The sequence below is a fragment of the Balearica regulorum genome, chromosome 9 (genome assembly GCF_011004875.1).
Source record: "Balearica regulorum gibbericeps isolate bBalReg1 chromosome 9, bBalReg1.pri, whole genome shotgun sequence".
NCBI lineage: Eukaryota > Metazoa > Chordata > Aves > Gruiformes > Gruidae > Balearica > Balearica regulorum.
Genome location: NC_046192.1, coordinates 11,956,961 through 11,970,391, shown reverse-complemented (window position 1 = coordinate 11,970,391; position 13,431 = coordinate 11,956,961). Strand labels below are relative to the sequence as shown.

General features: G+C 38.0%; 1 protein-coding gene and 1 long non-coding RNA gene across 10 annotated transcripts in view; one reads left to right on the top strand and one right to left on the bottom strand.

Moving 5' to 3' along the window:
* The window catches only part of TFDP2 (transcription factor Dp-2), a 53,617-nt gene extending 42,386 nt beyond the window's left edge, over positions 1–11,231 (top strand). For all 7 annotated transcript variants that reach the window (XM_075761127.1, XM_075761126.1, XM_075761125.1 and 4 more), the window contains 3 exons: positions 2,734–2,900; positions 9,361–9,466; positions 10,335–11,231. In XM_075761127.1, coding sequence (XP_075617242.1) covers positions 2,734–2,900; positions 9,361–9,466; positions 10,335–10,518 — 457 coding nt within the window. In that variant the 3' untranslated portion in view covers positions 10,519–11,231. The remainder of the gene's footprint in view (positions 1–2,733; positions 2,901–9,360; positions 9,467–10,334) is intronic.
* The window catches only part of LOC142602920 (uncharacterized), a 50,437-nt gene that overhangs the window by 27,321 nt on the left and 9,685 nt on the right, over positions 1–13,431 (bottom strand). The window contains exon 2 of one of the 3 annotated variants that reach the window (XR_012836772.1): positions 686–770. The exons of the other annotated variants lie outside the window; for them this stretch is intronic. This is a non-coding gene — a long non-coding RNA (uncharacterized LOC142602920). The remainder of the gene's footprint in view (positions 1–685; positions 771–13,431) is intronic. 3 annotated transcript variants of the gene reach the window in all.

Here is a 13,431-nt window from a genome sequence, read left to right as displayed (position 1 = left end):
CTCTATATTTAGGTTTGAAGTCATTAAAATTTGAATGATTTCATACTGAAACTTCAGAACTGCTGCTTTGAAGTTGTCAGAGATTAAACTGGCATTTGGGATCTAGGGAAGCGTAACACACTTCTACAATCTCAAACTGTAAGAAAACACTACTACTAAAAATAAGCACACCAAAATTAAGTTGTTGATATTTCAGTTTATATAACCCAGCTTCAATATTACTGTCATCTGAGGATCATTAAGTGTACTACTCAACTTAAACAAGCTTTCCACTGTGGTTATTATTTGTGCAACTGATCAGTGGCAGCAGCAGTGTGTAGGTAAACAGTGCCAGAAACTGCTGGTTTTTAAACGACTGTTACATTGATCTGCTAAGTAAAACAGCTGGCCAAAGTGGGCACTCAGTTTGCAGAATTCACATTCTGTAGTTTATTGGAGAGTATTTGCGCTGCCCAGCCCCATTACTGGTCAGCTTGAGTGCTTGCCCTTCACTTGGCTTCATCCTTAGTTATTAACTCACTGTTGGAATGGCCTTCCATTTTCCTTTCTTCTCCCAAATAACATATACAATGCTATACATTAGAGAAAGCATGTAGGAAGTAGGCTCTTGTATCCTTAGAGAAAGAATTGCCTGCAAGAGCAGATACTCCAGATTAAATTCATTGTCGACCAAATTTGCACTTACCATGGGAACTGTACCCAAACTTTGTGTTGGCCTCTGGATCTAGCGTTTAGCGCTGAATAATAAGATGGCAGCCCAGTAGATCACTCTGTGAGAACAAAAGTTGATTTGTCAGTAACAGCCAAAATAATGCTGAAATTACTAGGCAAACCATAAGAAATACAATGTAAAACTCGGTATGTATAGTGCTTTTCTATCTGGAATGCTATATGCTGTCGTCTTCTTGTTAAGAGTATAGCATAACCAGGAGACAGACGCAGGAGGGCATCCAGAATGCCTGAAGCTATGAAGAGGCTTTCACAGAACTAACAGGTGGACTCTTTGGCCTAGAAAGAGAGGACAGTGGAGTCACAGGTGTCCTTCAAATCATGGAGGACATGGGGAATGTGCATAGAGAACAGCTGCACACATTTGCTTGTTAAAATTAAGAGACAATAAGACACCAGGTGACAGGTTTTAGACAAAAAGATTAATATAAGTGGTTTTCTAGCAGTCTGTGCAAATCATAGCATTTGATGTTGTTCACACCAAAAGCTTACATAAGTTCAAAAAGGGGCCAGGTCACATCCCTGAAAGAAAACCCTCAAATAGCTATTAACGGCAAAGGTAGAAGTATAGGGACTTCCTAGGTCAGAGGCTGCAGGTTGCTAGAAACTATGCTGGAGAAATATTACTCTTAAGTTACTTTGTTTGGAAACTTGCGGGGGGAAAAAAGAAGTTATACTCCTTTGTACCACCCAGTATTTGATGACAACACATGGGAGAATAAATGCAGAGCTATCAATAAATACAGCCGTTAATCCTGTACCATCAAAAGCTGAATTCAGTTATTACTTAGTTAACTACACAGCTTGCTGGTAGAAACTTGGTACAACACTGGTCTCCCATGCCCTTTGTTTGTGTAAACATAGTTCTGTGACTTTAGCTGCACCAGTCTACGTAGCAGGAATGTAATTGTACCAATTAAAGGTATAGTGACACATCTTGTTTTCCCTTTTAACATGGTTACACTTCAATAAATATAGCTGCATAAACAATAGGTTTCACAAGTAATACCTTATGAGAGAAAAGGAATGCCTGTAACTGACAATTACACTTAGTACAAAACATGTAGATTTCTAGATGAAAATTTTGTGTGTAGGCACAAAAGACGTAACTTTTCAAACTCATTGGATCAGGTATAACAAAATGAGTATTAAAAAAAAATTGTCAAGAAAATCCATATGTGACACAAAGCTAATGGAAGACCCACCAGTGAGTTATCTTTTAAAGGTCATATCTCATGGATGGGTTGCTTTTCCAGGGATGAAAAGTTTTGTCAGCAGAAAAAGAGGTACTGGGAACTAGCTGTCCAGGACCACTGGGACCAGTGCTGTCCTGGCTTTTAATAGCCTGTGGTCATAGCATAAGGCCAGTCTAGATGCTCTCACTTTTATTACAGCTAGATTAAGTGTATATCACTATTTCCACTTTTATATGCAATGAAAACCATGGTCAGAGTCCTGCAGCAGAAACGGTAGATTGTGAACATACAGGACTCTGAACAGACTGCTTTGCTAGCTGCATCCAAAAAAGCAAAGTTATACCAAGGTAAATAGGTCAGTTCACAAGAGGAGTGTTGCACATTAGAACAGAAAGTGAAATGTAAAAGAAGCAAAACCAAAATAGTTATTTTGGTGACAGGGCTGCAAATGACCTTTAAAAGTACTGGATTTAGGACAAGTGAAGGTTCATGTTTACTAAGGCCTCCCTCTTTCCTCTTTGAATCTGTTTAATGAGATAGAAAAATGTTAGACTGTCTTCCTGCAGTGGTGAAGTTACTTTAATTGAGAAAGTGGCATTTTAAACCCCATAGGCGTGCCAGTCACAGAAACAGAAGAGAAAAAGCATTTGCTGGAATTTTTTTTTTTTCCCCTTAAGGACCCTTTACAGATAATGAAGAATCTAGCCAGTTACCTCAGTGCATACCAAAACAAAAAAGGAAAGCTAGGCAGAAAAAACAGAGCTGTATTCTTTTCAAAAACCATCTCACTTTAACTTTTTACATGCAGATTTGAATACCTCTTTAATTTTGATAACACTTTTGAGATTCATGACGACAGCGAAGTGCTGAAGAGAATGGGAATGTCCTTTGGGCTTGAGGCAGGCAAATGCTCAGCTGAGGACCTAAGAGCTGCAAAATCACTGGTGCCAAAAGCTTTAGAAGGCTACATCACAGGTAAGTTAGATGAGACTTTCAAATACTGTTGCTGATCAAATTCATAACATTAGTTAACTGAAGCAAATTGAATGGTATGTAACATTTGAAGTTACATGGGAGCTAGTAGGCTTGGTACATAAACAAAGTTTTACAGCTAATTTGGGAAGGTTTATCATAGTTGTCCTGTAAACTTAATTCACACTGATTTCTAACAACAAACTCCCAAGTGAGCTGCATTATGAAGAAACTATTTCTTAAATAACTAAACTGACACCAAGAACAGATTTTCATGGGTTAGTATTCATTTTGCGTAACTGTGGATGTGTGGAGGAGCAAACTGGAAGACAGCAGCTCTTCAGAAGTTGAGGAGGGAAAGGAAAGAAAAAGAGCACCTTGAACTGGTTGAGCGTAATCCATATGTGACCCAGCTGCACTGGCACTTTACCTGGCCTAAGGTAGGTGAGCTCTGCTAAGGATTCTCCATATCTCCGTCCGTGTAGACACGGTCAGTGTATTACCAGTACGTGGATGGTAGGGTCTCTGTGTCCAGTCATTTCTACACTTACTTAACATGTAAAACAGTGATACTTAGAGAAAACACATGGCTGGTAGGTGCCATCTGAGAACTGAGCTTCTCAAAATAAAAGCAAGAGGCTCCAAAGAGTTCCAGGACAGGTCTCCCATGCAGAGCCTTTTACCTCCTCTAGTCATACTGTTTGAACAGGTCACACTTAAGTAGACTCAAACCTAGATCTCCTTCAGTGTTGCATCACTGGACTAGAGCTGCTAAAATTTGTAGTCACTTCCTTTAGTTATTGTCAGACTGCATTCTTCTTGCTCTACCCAAAGTTTAAACTTAGCTCAGCTTTTTCTCAAGTTTCTGGAAGGACTTCATCTGTAAAGGAAGTGTTGCCCAATGAATTACTGTACACAGACGTTTTTGAGGAAAGGGGAAACAAAGCTATTGCCCTGACTTTCCTAAAGCTAATTCCCTTGTGTTGGCAACATTTTAATCTTTGTGTCAGGATCTTTTAAATGCAGGCTTTATATTAAAAATGCTATTTTGTTTTGCTAAGAAAAATATAGTTAAGTAGTCAGGAAGCTGAACACGTGTTTTTTTTATTCTTGAGTTTACTGTGTGAGAGAATTAAGAATGAAATAGTTTCTTAAAACTTGTGATATCAAAACACTGCTAGGTATAAATTAGAATTCAGTTACATTCACTAAAAATAATACATTTTAAATGGCTTAACATTTCAAACTACATCAAATATATTTATGTTTATCAACGCTTGTTTGTGTTTTCCTGGTCCCCTTGTACTGGGGGGGAACCAGTACAAGGGTTTAAAACTAAGATTTCAGATTTAATTTTGGTCAATTTTGAAATTACACACCAAGTTTTTATATGGCTGGACTGGTGCCAAAAAGAGAAGTTGAAAGAAATTTTTATTTGTTCCTTGCACATTCATACAACTAAAAATTTTTACCACGATTTACCACCAACGTAAAAAAGGGAAAAGGAGCAGAACCCACATCTTCTAATAGGGTTGTCATCTTGAAGTTAACTTGATTGCTCTCATGTATCAAGGAGCAAACTAAAATTTCTATTAATTTTAAACTTGCATTTATTTATCTCAGGAGAACAGGGTTTCTTTACGTGTGCAAAAACCCCTATGTCATTACACTATTTGCCAAGTAAAACCAGCTTTTAAAGACTAAGCAATAAAACTACATGTCTAAACTAATGATTAGTAGTTCATTTTAGTTTCTTTTGAAGAACAGTCACACCAATGTACTGCTTGGTGGGTTTTTTTAATTGAAAGCATGAAATGCAAAACAACCGTGATGTTCCTGTGCAAGTGAGAAACAAGCAGTACTCTGTTTCAAAGAAACTAAACAGAAGAAAGCAGATCCTAAGATGGCATATTCGTAAAGAATGTTGTGATGAGGGTTATTTCTCTTGTAGCAGACCAGCAGCCGGAAACCTACCTAGAATTTTAATCATAAGAGATGCATTGATTTTATTTTTTCTACTCAAAATGCATTAAGGCAAGTAATGGACTCTTCAGACATGGGTTACATTCATTCAGCTCTGTCAGCCTCTGAAAAAAATTAGTCCAGAAGTGTTGTTACTAGAGCACGTACATTTATTTTAAAGGTTTCTTCTATCTGTTGCTTGCTGCTTAATTAATTAAATAACACAAATCTACCGTTAAGAGTATGAATTGCATAGGAAATATTTCTAATGACAGTAACTGACAAATAAGGGAAACAGATTTACATGTTTTGCACAATACTTGAAAAGCCAGCGTTTGCCTGATTATGTATTTTCAGTTAAGTGTAACTTCCCATTTTAACCTCTGCAGTCTTTAGACGTTTCTTACACTGCAGGAGTAGTGAACTGAAAGGCTCATCACTGGTTTCTAGAACTCACAGTTACTTCCATAGCTCTCATGACAACACTTCTAAGTACATCGGCTTCAATTACTACTAGACAAGAAAAGCAAGTCAAGGTCTTTTAGTTATTCACTGAATAAACTTATTACAATCCAGATGAAAGTTCTCCCACACTAGAGGACTCCATGAACTCAATTGCTGTAGAAACCAGTCCTGTTCTAATATGTCTAAGTAGGTACATCATTTCCCATACAATGTTAGTTTGGCCTTCGTCTGGTCATCTTTTTTTCAGATAATTACTGACTTCCAAACACTAACGATAGTTTGTATTGTAATGCTTGCTAATAGGACTGGAGAAACAGTTGGAAGAATCGAAGTCTAAACCAGCTCAATGAAGGAAGTTTAAAATTGATAAAACCACTTGGACTGTCTCAGCTTCAAAAAAAACAAGTAACTCCTAGTTGCATTAAACATGCCAAATAATTTGCTTGGAACTGCTGAACAGATGTTCTGTGCATCAAAACCTTAGTTAGTATATTTTCCTTGCCAGAGGATCATGTGTTTTAGCTAGTCTTCAAGTGCCCTAATTTGATAAAAGTCGTGTCTTCTAGGTTTTTCTATAGGTTTCATGATCTTTTAGCAAAAAAGTGTTGGGTTTTTTTAAACATGTATTTTAAGTACTACATTGGTATGATCGCCAGGTGTCTGACTGCCATTGAAAACAGCAGAAGCTAAGGCATATTAACACCATAAAGAAAAATATTATGTATATCATAAATGATGTTTATAATACATTTTTCTGTTGCTCAATTGTCGTAATTGATGCATACTTCTAAAACGGACATGATTTGACCTTACTTTTTCTTGTTTCCCAAAAGGGAGCAAGAGTAGAGGATACATCAGCTGAACCATAACTTACAGTAAAAGTTAACATTAAAGTGTTGCTTTAGCAACACAAAATCCAGAAAAAGTGACGGACATACAGCAGACTCCACTACAACCACAATACTTGCCAAATTCTTACTGTGGAAGGAGCAATGTTATTTCTAACAGGACACTTGCACCAGCTTAAGATGGCACCCCAGGGTCACAATCCTAATTATGCAGTGCTGCCCATTTTTTAATTTTGACACAGTTACTTTCCTCTGCCCTCTGCAGGAGCTGGTTCAGGGTACAAAACCGCAGGCTTTTTATCTGGTAGAGGAGTTTCTGACAATGTACCGTGTAGAATTAGCTAGCTAAGGGCTCAAACCAGAACAGTTCAAGTATAATGGAGGGATTGAGATTGCTGGATGAACAGAAATACACCACAAACTGAGACAAGCATAATCTCTTGTAGAACCATATCCAAGGTAACATCCTGTGCCTTTTAAGCCATTCATATACAACAGGCAGTTAATGCAAAACCAAGTCCTGCCTTTGTCAGTTGAGTCCTCACTTACAGAAAGGAGACTACAGATAAAAACAACCCAGGAAATAAAAATTCTGAGGCACTAACAGTTGTGGTATCACCATCCCACTTGTATGTATCCCACTAAGGCAGCAGGCGGAGAGAGTGGTGCAGTTTAGGACCTCTAGATTACAACGCTTCTTTATTCTTCCCTGCATGAAGAAGTGCTCTGCTATCTACCTGCCTAACAAGCCTTGACCGGAGAATAGGCTGGAGTTGGAACTGAAGAGTTAAGAATACCCACTGAATGAATGAGCTTGTTCAGCTATCAACAGTAATCCTGTGCAGCACTTTTGCATTAACTGCTAAAGGCTGTTGAGAGTACTCCTGTAGAGCCTTCTCATGTAAAGTACAAATTTCTACCAGCATATCTCCTGCAACATGTGCCTCGTTCATACTAAGAATGCCGCTCTTAGATTGGACTGTACCGCTGTGGGAAGGTTTTCCTAAGCTCTTTCCCTGGTTCATAAGTGTAGCTATTAGTAATTTATCTGCTTTGCTAGAAGTACTAAGTCTTTTCACTGTAGGCAGATTTCTATTGAGAGTCCTTTCCAGACAGGAAATGTCTTCTTTAATTGCCCATCTTTCACAAACTTCCACTTTTCCCCGACTCGTGAGACCCCACTGGAAAATTTAGAAATATAAGGCAATGAAAGTACAAGGCAGGGACATGCATCTATGAACTTTCTTTCTGCCTGATGTGTAAAATCCAGGTTTTCCTTCACCTTCCTCTTCAAAAAGAGAAGCTAGCTAGCTGTTACCCTAAAATGTTAATAAAATGCAAGATTACTAGCAGTGACTTGTTATTCTTGTGGAATATTAAGCATGTACACACAGGTACACCCCTTCAAAAGACCAGGAAACAACACTGTGATACATCTCTGATCCACTTTATTAACCTAATACAATGCAGTCGTCATTCCAAATAGGTTGGCCTCCTCCTGCAAAGACAGGAGGACGCTGTCAGAACATGCTCTCTGTAAAAACGAACCTGCATGTAGGGCAATCTTAATGAAAGCCACCCAGCTATGTCCATATTCAGCTATTCTCATCTATTCCGTCCTCTTAGATCACCCTAAAACTGCCATTTATTAATGTTTTCTGTCATGTGCCAAAGACTTTTGCTGGCAGGAACATCACCCTTGCTAGCCTTGTTTTGTAATGTGTCATTTAAATACCTTGCTGCAAACAAGTCCCCACAGCACAAAACTACGTAGCCTGTGGATCCCTAAGGATGGTGAGCCAATTTATGTGGCTGTGACAACCTGCTTAAAACAGTCCCTGGGCTAGGCAGTACACTGTCAAATCTCAAGGAGCCAAAGCTTATCAAGAACACAGAAGGACAAATGAGAGAGCGTATGTAACACACACATTTAGTTATTCCTCTTACCTGCTGTTACAGAACAATTTAGATAAAATACCAGTAGTTCAATCCATTTTACTACCATCATGCTGTACAGAACAGAGGTTTGCTTAGGCATAGAAAATAAGAGTAAGGACTGTAACTCCTGATTTAATGCATCCAGATGGAATCACATGCAAGCACCATGAAAAAGAACTAGACAGTCCTGATTGATAACTTTATTTTGATTCTAACTTTGTGTTGAGATGGAGTTTGCATAGGTCAATAGAAACACCTTATCTAAGAAACAGATTAAAAACAACCCTAAAAAACAATCCCCCAAGTGTAATTGGGTCAATGGACTTGTTTTGCTGATTCTGTTAGTAGAAGTGTGCATAATTGGAGACAACTGACAAGCATTACTTCTCAGGGAATTTGAAAACAAGTACTGTGAGGGTTGTAAGTAACCCGTTTACATCCCTCAGAGGGCTTTTAACAAATTACCTCAAGGAATTCAGCATTATTGCAAGACCATTTTAATCCTAAAATTTCTTATCCCTAGGGAGGAGACTGACACATCACACCTGCAGTGCACAAGAGGCTCTCTCTTTCATACTCTTGGCACAAGATCTGTGACATGGTCTGTTCATGTCCACAGCTGATTGCCATCTCTATTCAGTGTCAGTGGGATTAGGAGGATGTGTTACAGCCAGCTATGAGACCACCAAGATGAAACTGCCTTTGGCCATCAGCACACACACACCTGAAACACATCCTGCCTTGGTGGCTTCACCACAGTATCTCCTATCCTGACAAGTACAGTTCCATTTACACCTTCACCAAGCACAACAGCAAAGGCATTTAGAGCTGTTGGGACATTTGATAGGATCAATCTGTTGTACAGCAGTAAACAGCAGTAAGTTTTCCTGAAGGACTTCAAAACTCAGTGTTTTTCCGGTGCCTGTGATTGCACACTGCTGCTAGCCAGGGTCATCTGCAGTGTGAATTCTCTTCAGACAGAGGGGAAACTTTCATAGAAATAACCACAGTTCTAAGTGTGAGGGAGCGCAAGGGGTCAGTGCATCCACAAACACTCGCGTGTATATAGATGTAACTTCATCTTGATTAAACAGGACGCATCTACAGTATAAAATCTACTTGAGCTACTGGTACCTTCTTTTCTAAACTAAACTAAAGAATCCTAACTGCAAAGAGAATGCAAGGTTTAAGATTGTAAAAGGTAGAACAGTTTAAGTAACTATCATAAATACAATTATGCTTTCTTCTAGATATGTCTGCAGGATTTTCATGGATAAACAAAGGGTTACTTTCAAGTTCAGCACAAGCAGTTTCACATTTAGAGGTAGCAGGAGGCACTTCTGATGCTAAATCAAGGTACATAAAATCATTTGTTATTCAAGGATAGTGATATATGCTTGTGGTACTTCCAGTATTTCATATCCTTTACATGCAGGAAATGAAGTTTTCTATTATGGTTGATTTTTGATTGTGAAAAAGTCTCTTATTCTGTCTTCCTTGATAATTGTATTTGAAAGATCAAGTCAACATGCTTTGAATTGTGAACATACTAGCTATTTTGTATCTGTTTCAAAAGAATAGAATCATTTCCAAGCCCTCATTCTAAGGACAGTTTTCCTGATTAACCTTAAATTCCTGCCTGGGCATGGACTACAAATAGGTAATTATATGTGAAAAAAAGCCTGATAATACTTCTGAAGACTACAAAAGAATGTTTGGTGTCTAAATGCACTACTGCTTAAGCTCTCATGAGAGAAGTTTAGTCCACACAGTCTAATCATAATTTTAATTTAAAAACCAAACAAACAAAAAACAACCCCCAACAACAAAACAATCCAAAAAAAGCACCTCAACAACCACACTTTACTGTACCTTAAAGAAAAATGAAGGAGGGATTATTCTGGAACAGGTTCTTCCTCATGGCATTTAATAGCTGATTTCAAATTGTAAACATTTCTGTGTATTGACAAAAATTATGATGGGTTTATTCTTCTTTAGGCTTTCTTCAGCTTGAGCAATTCTGCTGGTTGGTTATGGGGGAAGAAAAGCCACCCAATAATCTTTTTTATGTGACTTTCCAGTATTTTAGCAGTTTTCATAACTATTACCTGTGTTTAATGTAAAGCCTATGGAATTTTCCTTGTTGGTAGCGTTTCTTTAAAGGAAAAGCCAAGGCCAAGAAGAAAGCTTAAAACTCTAAACTTCGCCATTTCTGTTTTGATAGTGAGAACCCAGGGTTGTGTTTGGATGCTGAAGTGGCCTTAGCAACCGGGCAGTTTCTTGCCCCTAGCAGTCAACAGTCCAGCAGTGCAACATCACGCTACTCTGAGTCACGGGGAGAAACTCCATGCTCATTCAATGATGAAGATGAAGAGGATGAAGATGAGGATTCTTCCTCCCCAGAATAAGGACAGTAGAAAATGGAATATACAAAATGCTGCTCAAATATTCTTAATGGGAGCTCCTGTTTGGATTTTACTTAAGTTCCTTGCCTTGGTTTGCACTGTGTTCAGTGAAGCAAAATGGAAGCTTCAAAACAATTTCATCCACAGCTGAAATTGAAAAGTTTTTGTAACTGAACACAGAGTGACATGCGGACACAGAGCAAAGTGGGTTTTATCAACTATAGCCACAGAAAAGAACAAAGTCCCTGGAGATTTGGCAAAGTAAACATCAAGTTCACATTTTCCACTTTGGGACATTCTGTCTTGTCTCTGTCTTCCCCTTATCTTTACCAGATGGAGAAGAAAACAGAGTCAGTCAACAAATGCCAATTCTTGCATTGTCTTTTGGCTGTGCTACCTTTAGAAAAAGGGGGAGAGAGAGCATGTGCGAATGCACTAGAATAGCTATTTAAAACTATTTTATATGAAAATTGTTCTAGGGAAAAGGGTCTGTTAGAATGTTTGCTTTTTTCTGTTCAACTTGCTGTATAGAAGATTCTTAATATAAATTGCAAGTGATTAAATGAATCTTGAGATAGTTTAAATCCATTTTAGATACTCTAAAAGTAACATTAGTATGTCTCTTTTGAAAAGTTCATATGTTCATTTATACTGCAGACCTAATTTATTATAAGTGATTATTCTTAGCCATTATTAAACAGTCAGGATAATAAAAACAGCAGTATTCTCTGCACCAGCTTTTTTCAAGGAAAAAAAGTTTAAAAAAATTTATTTCTAGATTATAGTGTATCCAGTATAGCTTCTCCTTTACTGTTCTAACTTTGTAATCCCTTTGATTTTACAGTATGTGGTGTTTTTTTAAAAAAAAGGCCTCAATGTGAAGCACCTCAGGCAGCATGTTTTCAAGGCAGTATTTTCAAATTCAGGGTGGGCAGGCCACATAACTTTTAAAGTCATAGGTTGAGATTCTTAGGAAAAAAATTAAATTTCAACAATACATCATTTCATGTTTTACATTCTAGTCAGCTTGAATTGTGATAGACTAACTTTCTTATAATTAACTTCTGTTGCACTCCCCTTGATGCACCTTTGAAAAATAGTAGTATTGAACCACTTCTTAAAATAATTTGTGGCTAAAGTTACACGACATCAACTGTTAAATTAGACTTGCAAACAGGAGGCTCCATGTTCTGTAGTTAACATCACATCCAATCATAAAGGCCTTTAAAAAAAAAATTGAGTAACAGAGCAAAATATACTGTAGACGTACTCTTCCCATGGTGTTCTAACATCCAGTATTTTAACTAGTCTCGAAATAAACTATTTTTAATTAGGTAAATCCAGTTTACAATACTGTTACTTCTTTCTGGTTTTTATACTGTATGTAAATAGTTGACCCATTTCTAGATAGAGCATACCATGTATTAGCTGTCAGAGCTCAACAAGGTTGGTTCTGTTAATCAGTTATGAGATTAGGCAGCTTGTACAACTGTTGTTTGCTTGAACAAGTTGTATCCCTTGATTGCTGTGACCATTACTCTAGCACAGTCTGGGGTGTGTCCACACTGTCATTTGCAGACAAACCTGCACTCAAGCCAAGGACATCCAAAAGCACCACACCTGAGCTAATGAGACAAACTGAGGCTCCAGGTAAAAAGCTACCTGGCTGTTGTACAGATGTTAGCACATGACTAGCTACACACAGGACAGGTAAAACTGTGAGGAGCATACAAGCAGACCTACATGTTTGCATTAAAAATTAAAGCATCGAGATAGAGACTTTGCACAGATAGTTTGAACTCCCACATTTCAGGTGCAGTTGTGGAGGCACCATTATTTAGGTACAGCTCTTGACCGAGCAAGTAGAGCTATCTAGCTTACACAAACAAGTTGCAAATGCACACATTAAAAGAATTCTTCTATGTCTACCATGTTATTCACCCTCTGGGCAAGACTGTCCTGTGCTCATGACTCACAGGCAACAGCAGACTGAGGGATTTGCACCACCTCACTTCAACCAAATCTGTAACACTACCTCTATATGAAGAAAAGCTTTACAGATACAAAATAATATTCTCGCTGAAAGAGTCAATGTACTTGATTGAAGTGGCTCACTTTTGAATTAAGAGGAGAAGGTCACAGATACTCCTGGCATATTACTATGGAATGGTCAGCTTCATGAATGACATTTCATTTAAACAGATAATTGCTTGTATTCTTAAAAAAACATTGGGTTTTTTTTCCCAAAAACTGTCTTGTCAGCTTTCATTGGAGAGGGCAGATCAAAGATACCTGATATATTCAAGATCCTAAGGAACTCTTCGAGGGGAGAACATTTTCTAAAGTTGTTATTCCCCCCTCCCCAGTACATTACGGGCACATTTAAATTTACACTTTCTTCATATTTCCCACTCAAGATCTGTGTAAAAAAGAAAAACCAGCAAAACACTAAACAATTGCTAAAGAGGAGCACTTTGAACTGTAAGAACCTGGCCAAAAAAACCCGCTTCCTGCCCAGAAATGGAATGTATTTTATTAGCGGTCAGTGTGCTTTCTGCTTTACAGGAGGAGGATCTTCAGTGATACATCTTTCTTCCATTGATATCTGTGTCTTTCATAGGAGCAGACTGCACAGCTACTTGCTTTCTGGCAAACTTTAAGCTATCAACTTTAAAAAAAAAATAAATCTAGGAGCACATGACATTTATTTAGACAGTTGAACCAAGACTTTAAAAGTTATTTTTCCTGACCTAGTTGAATACAAAGGACAAAACAAGTTAGAACATTTACAAGAGACTTCAAAAAGAAATTCTTTCCTTCGGGTTCTTTGTGCCAAGTTCTAGTTGAGGATGAAGTTCAACTAAAGCACTGCGGTCTTGTGGTTACACTAAAGCCTGGGAACTAGGAGAATTTTGG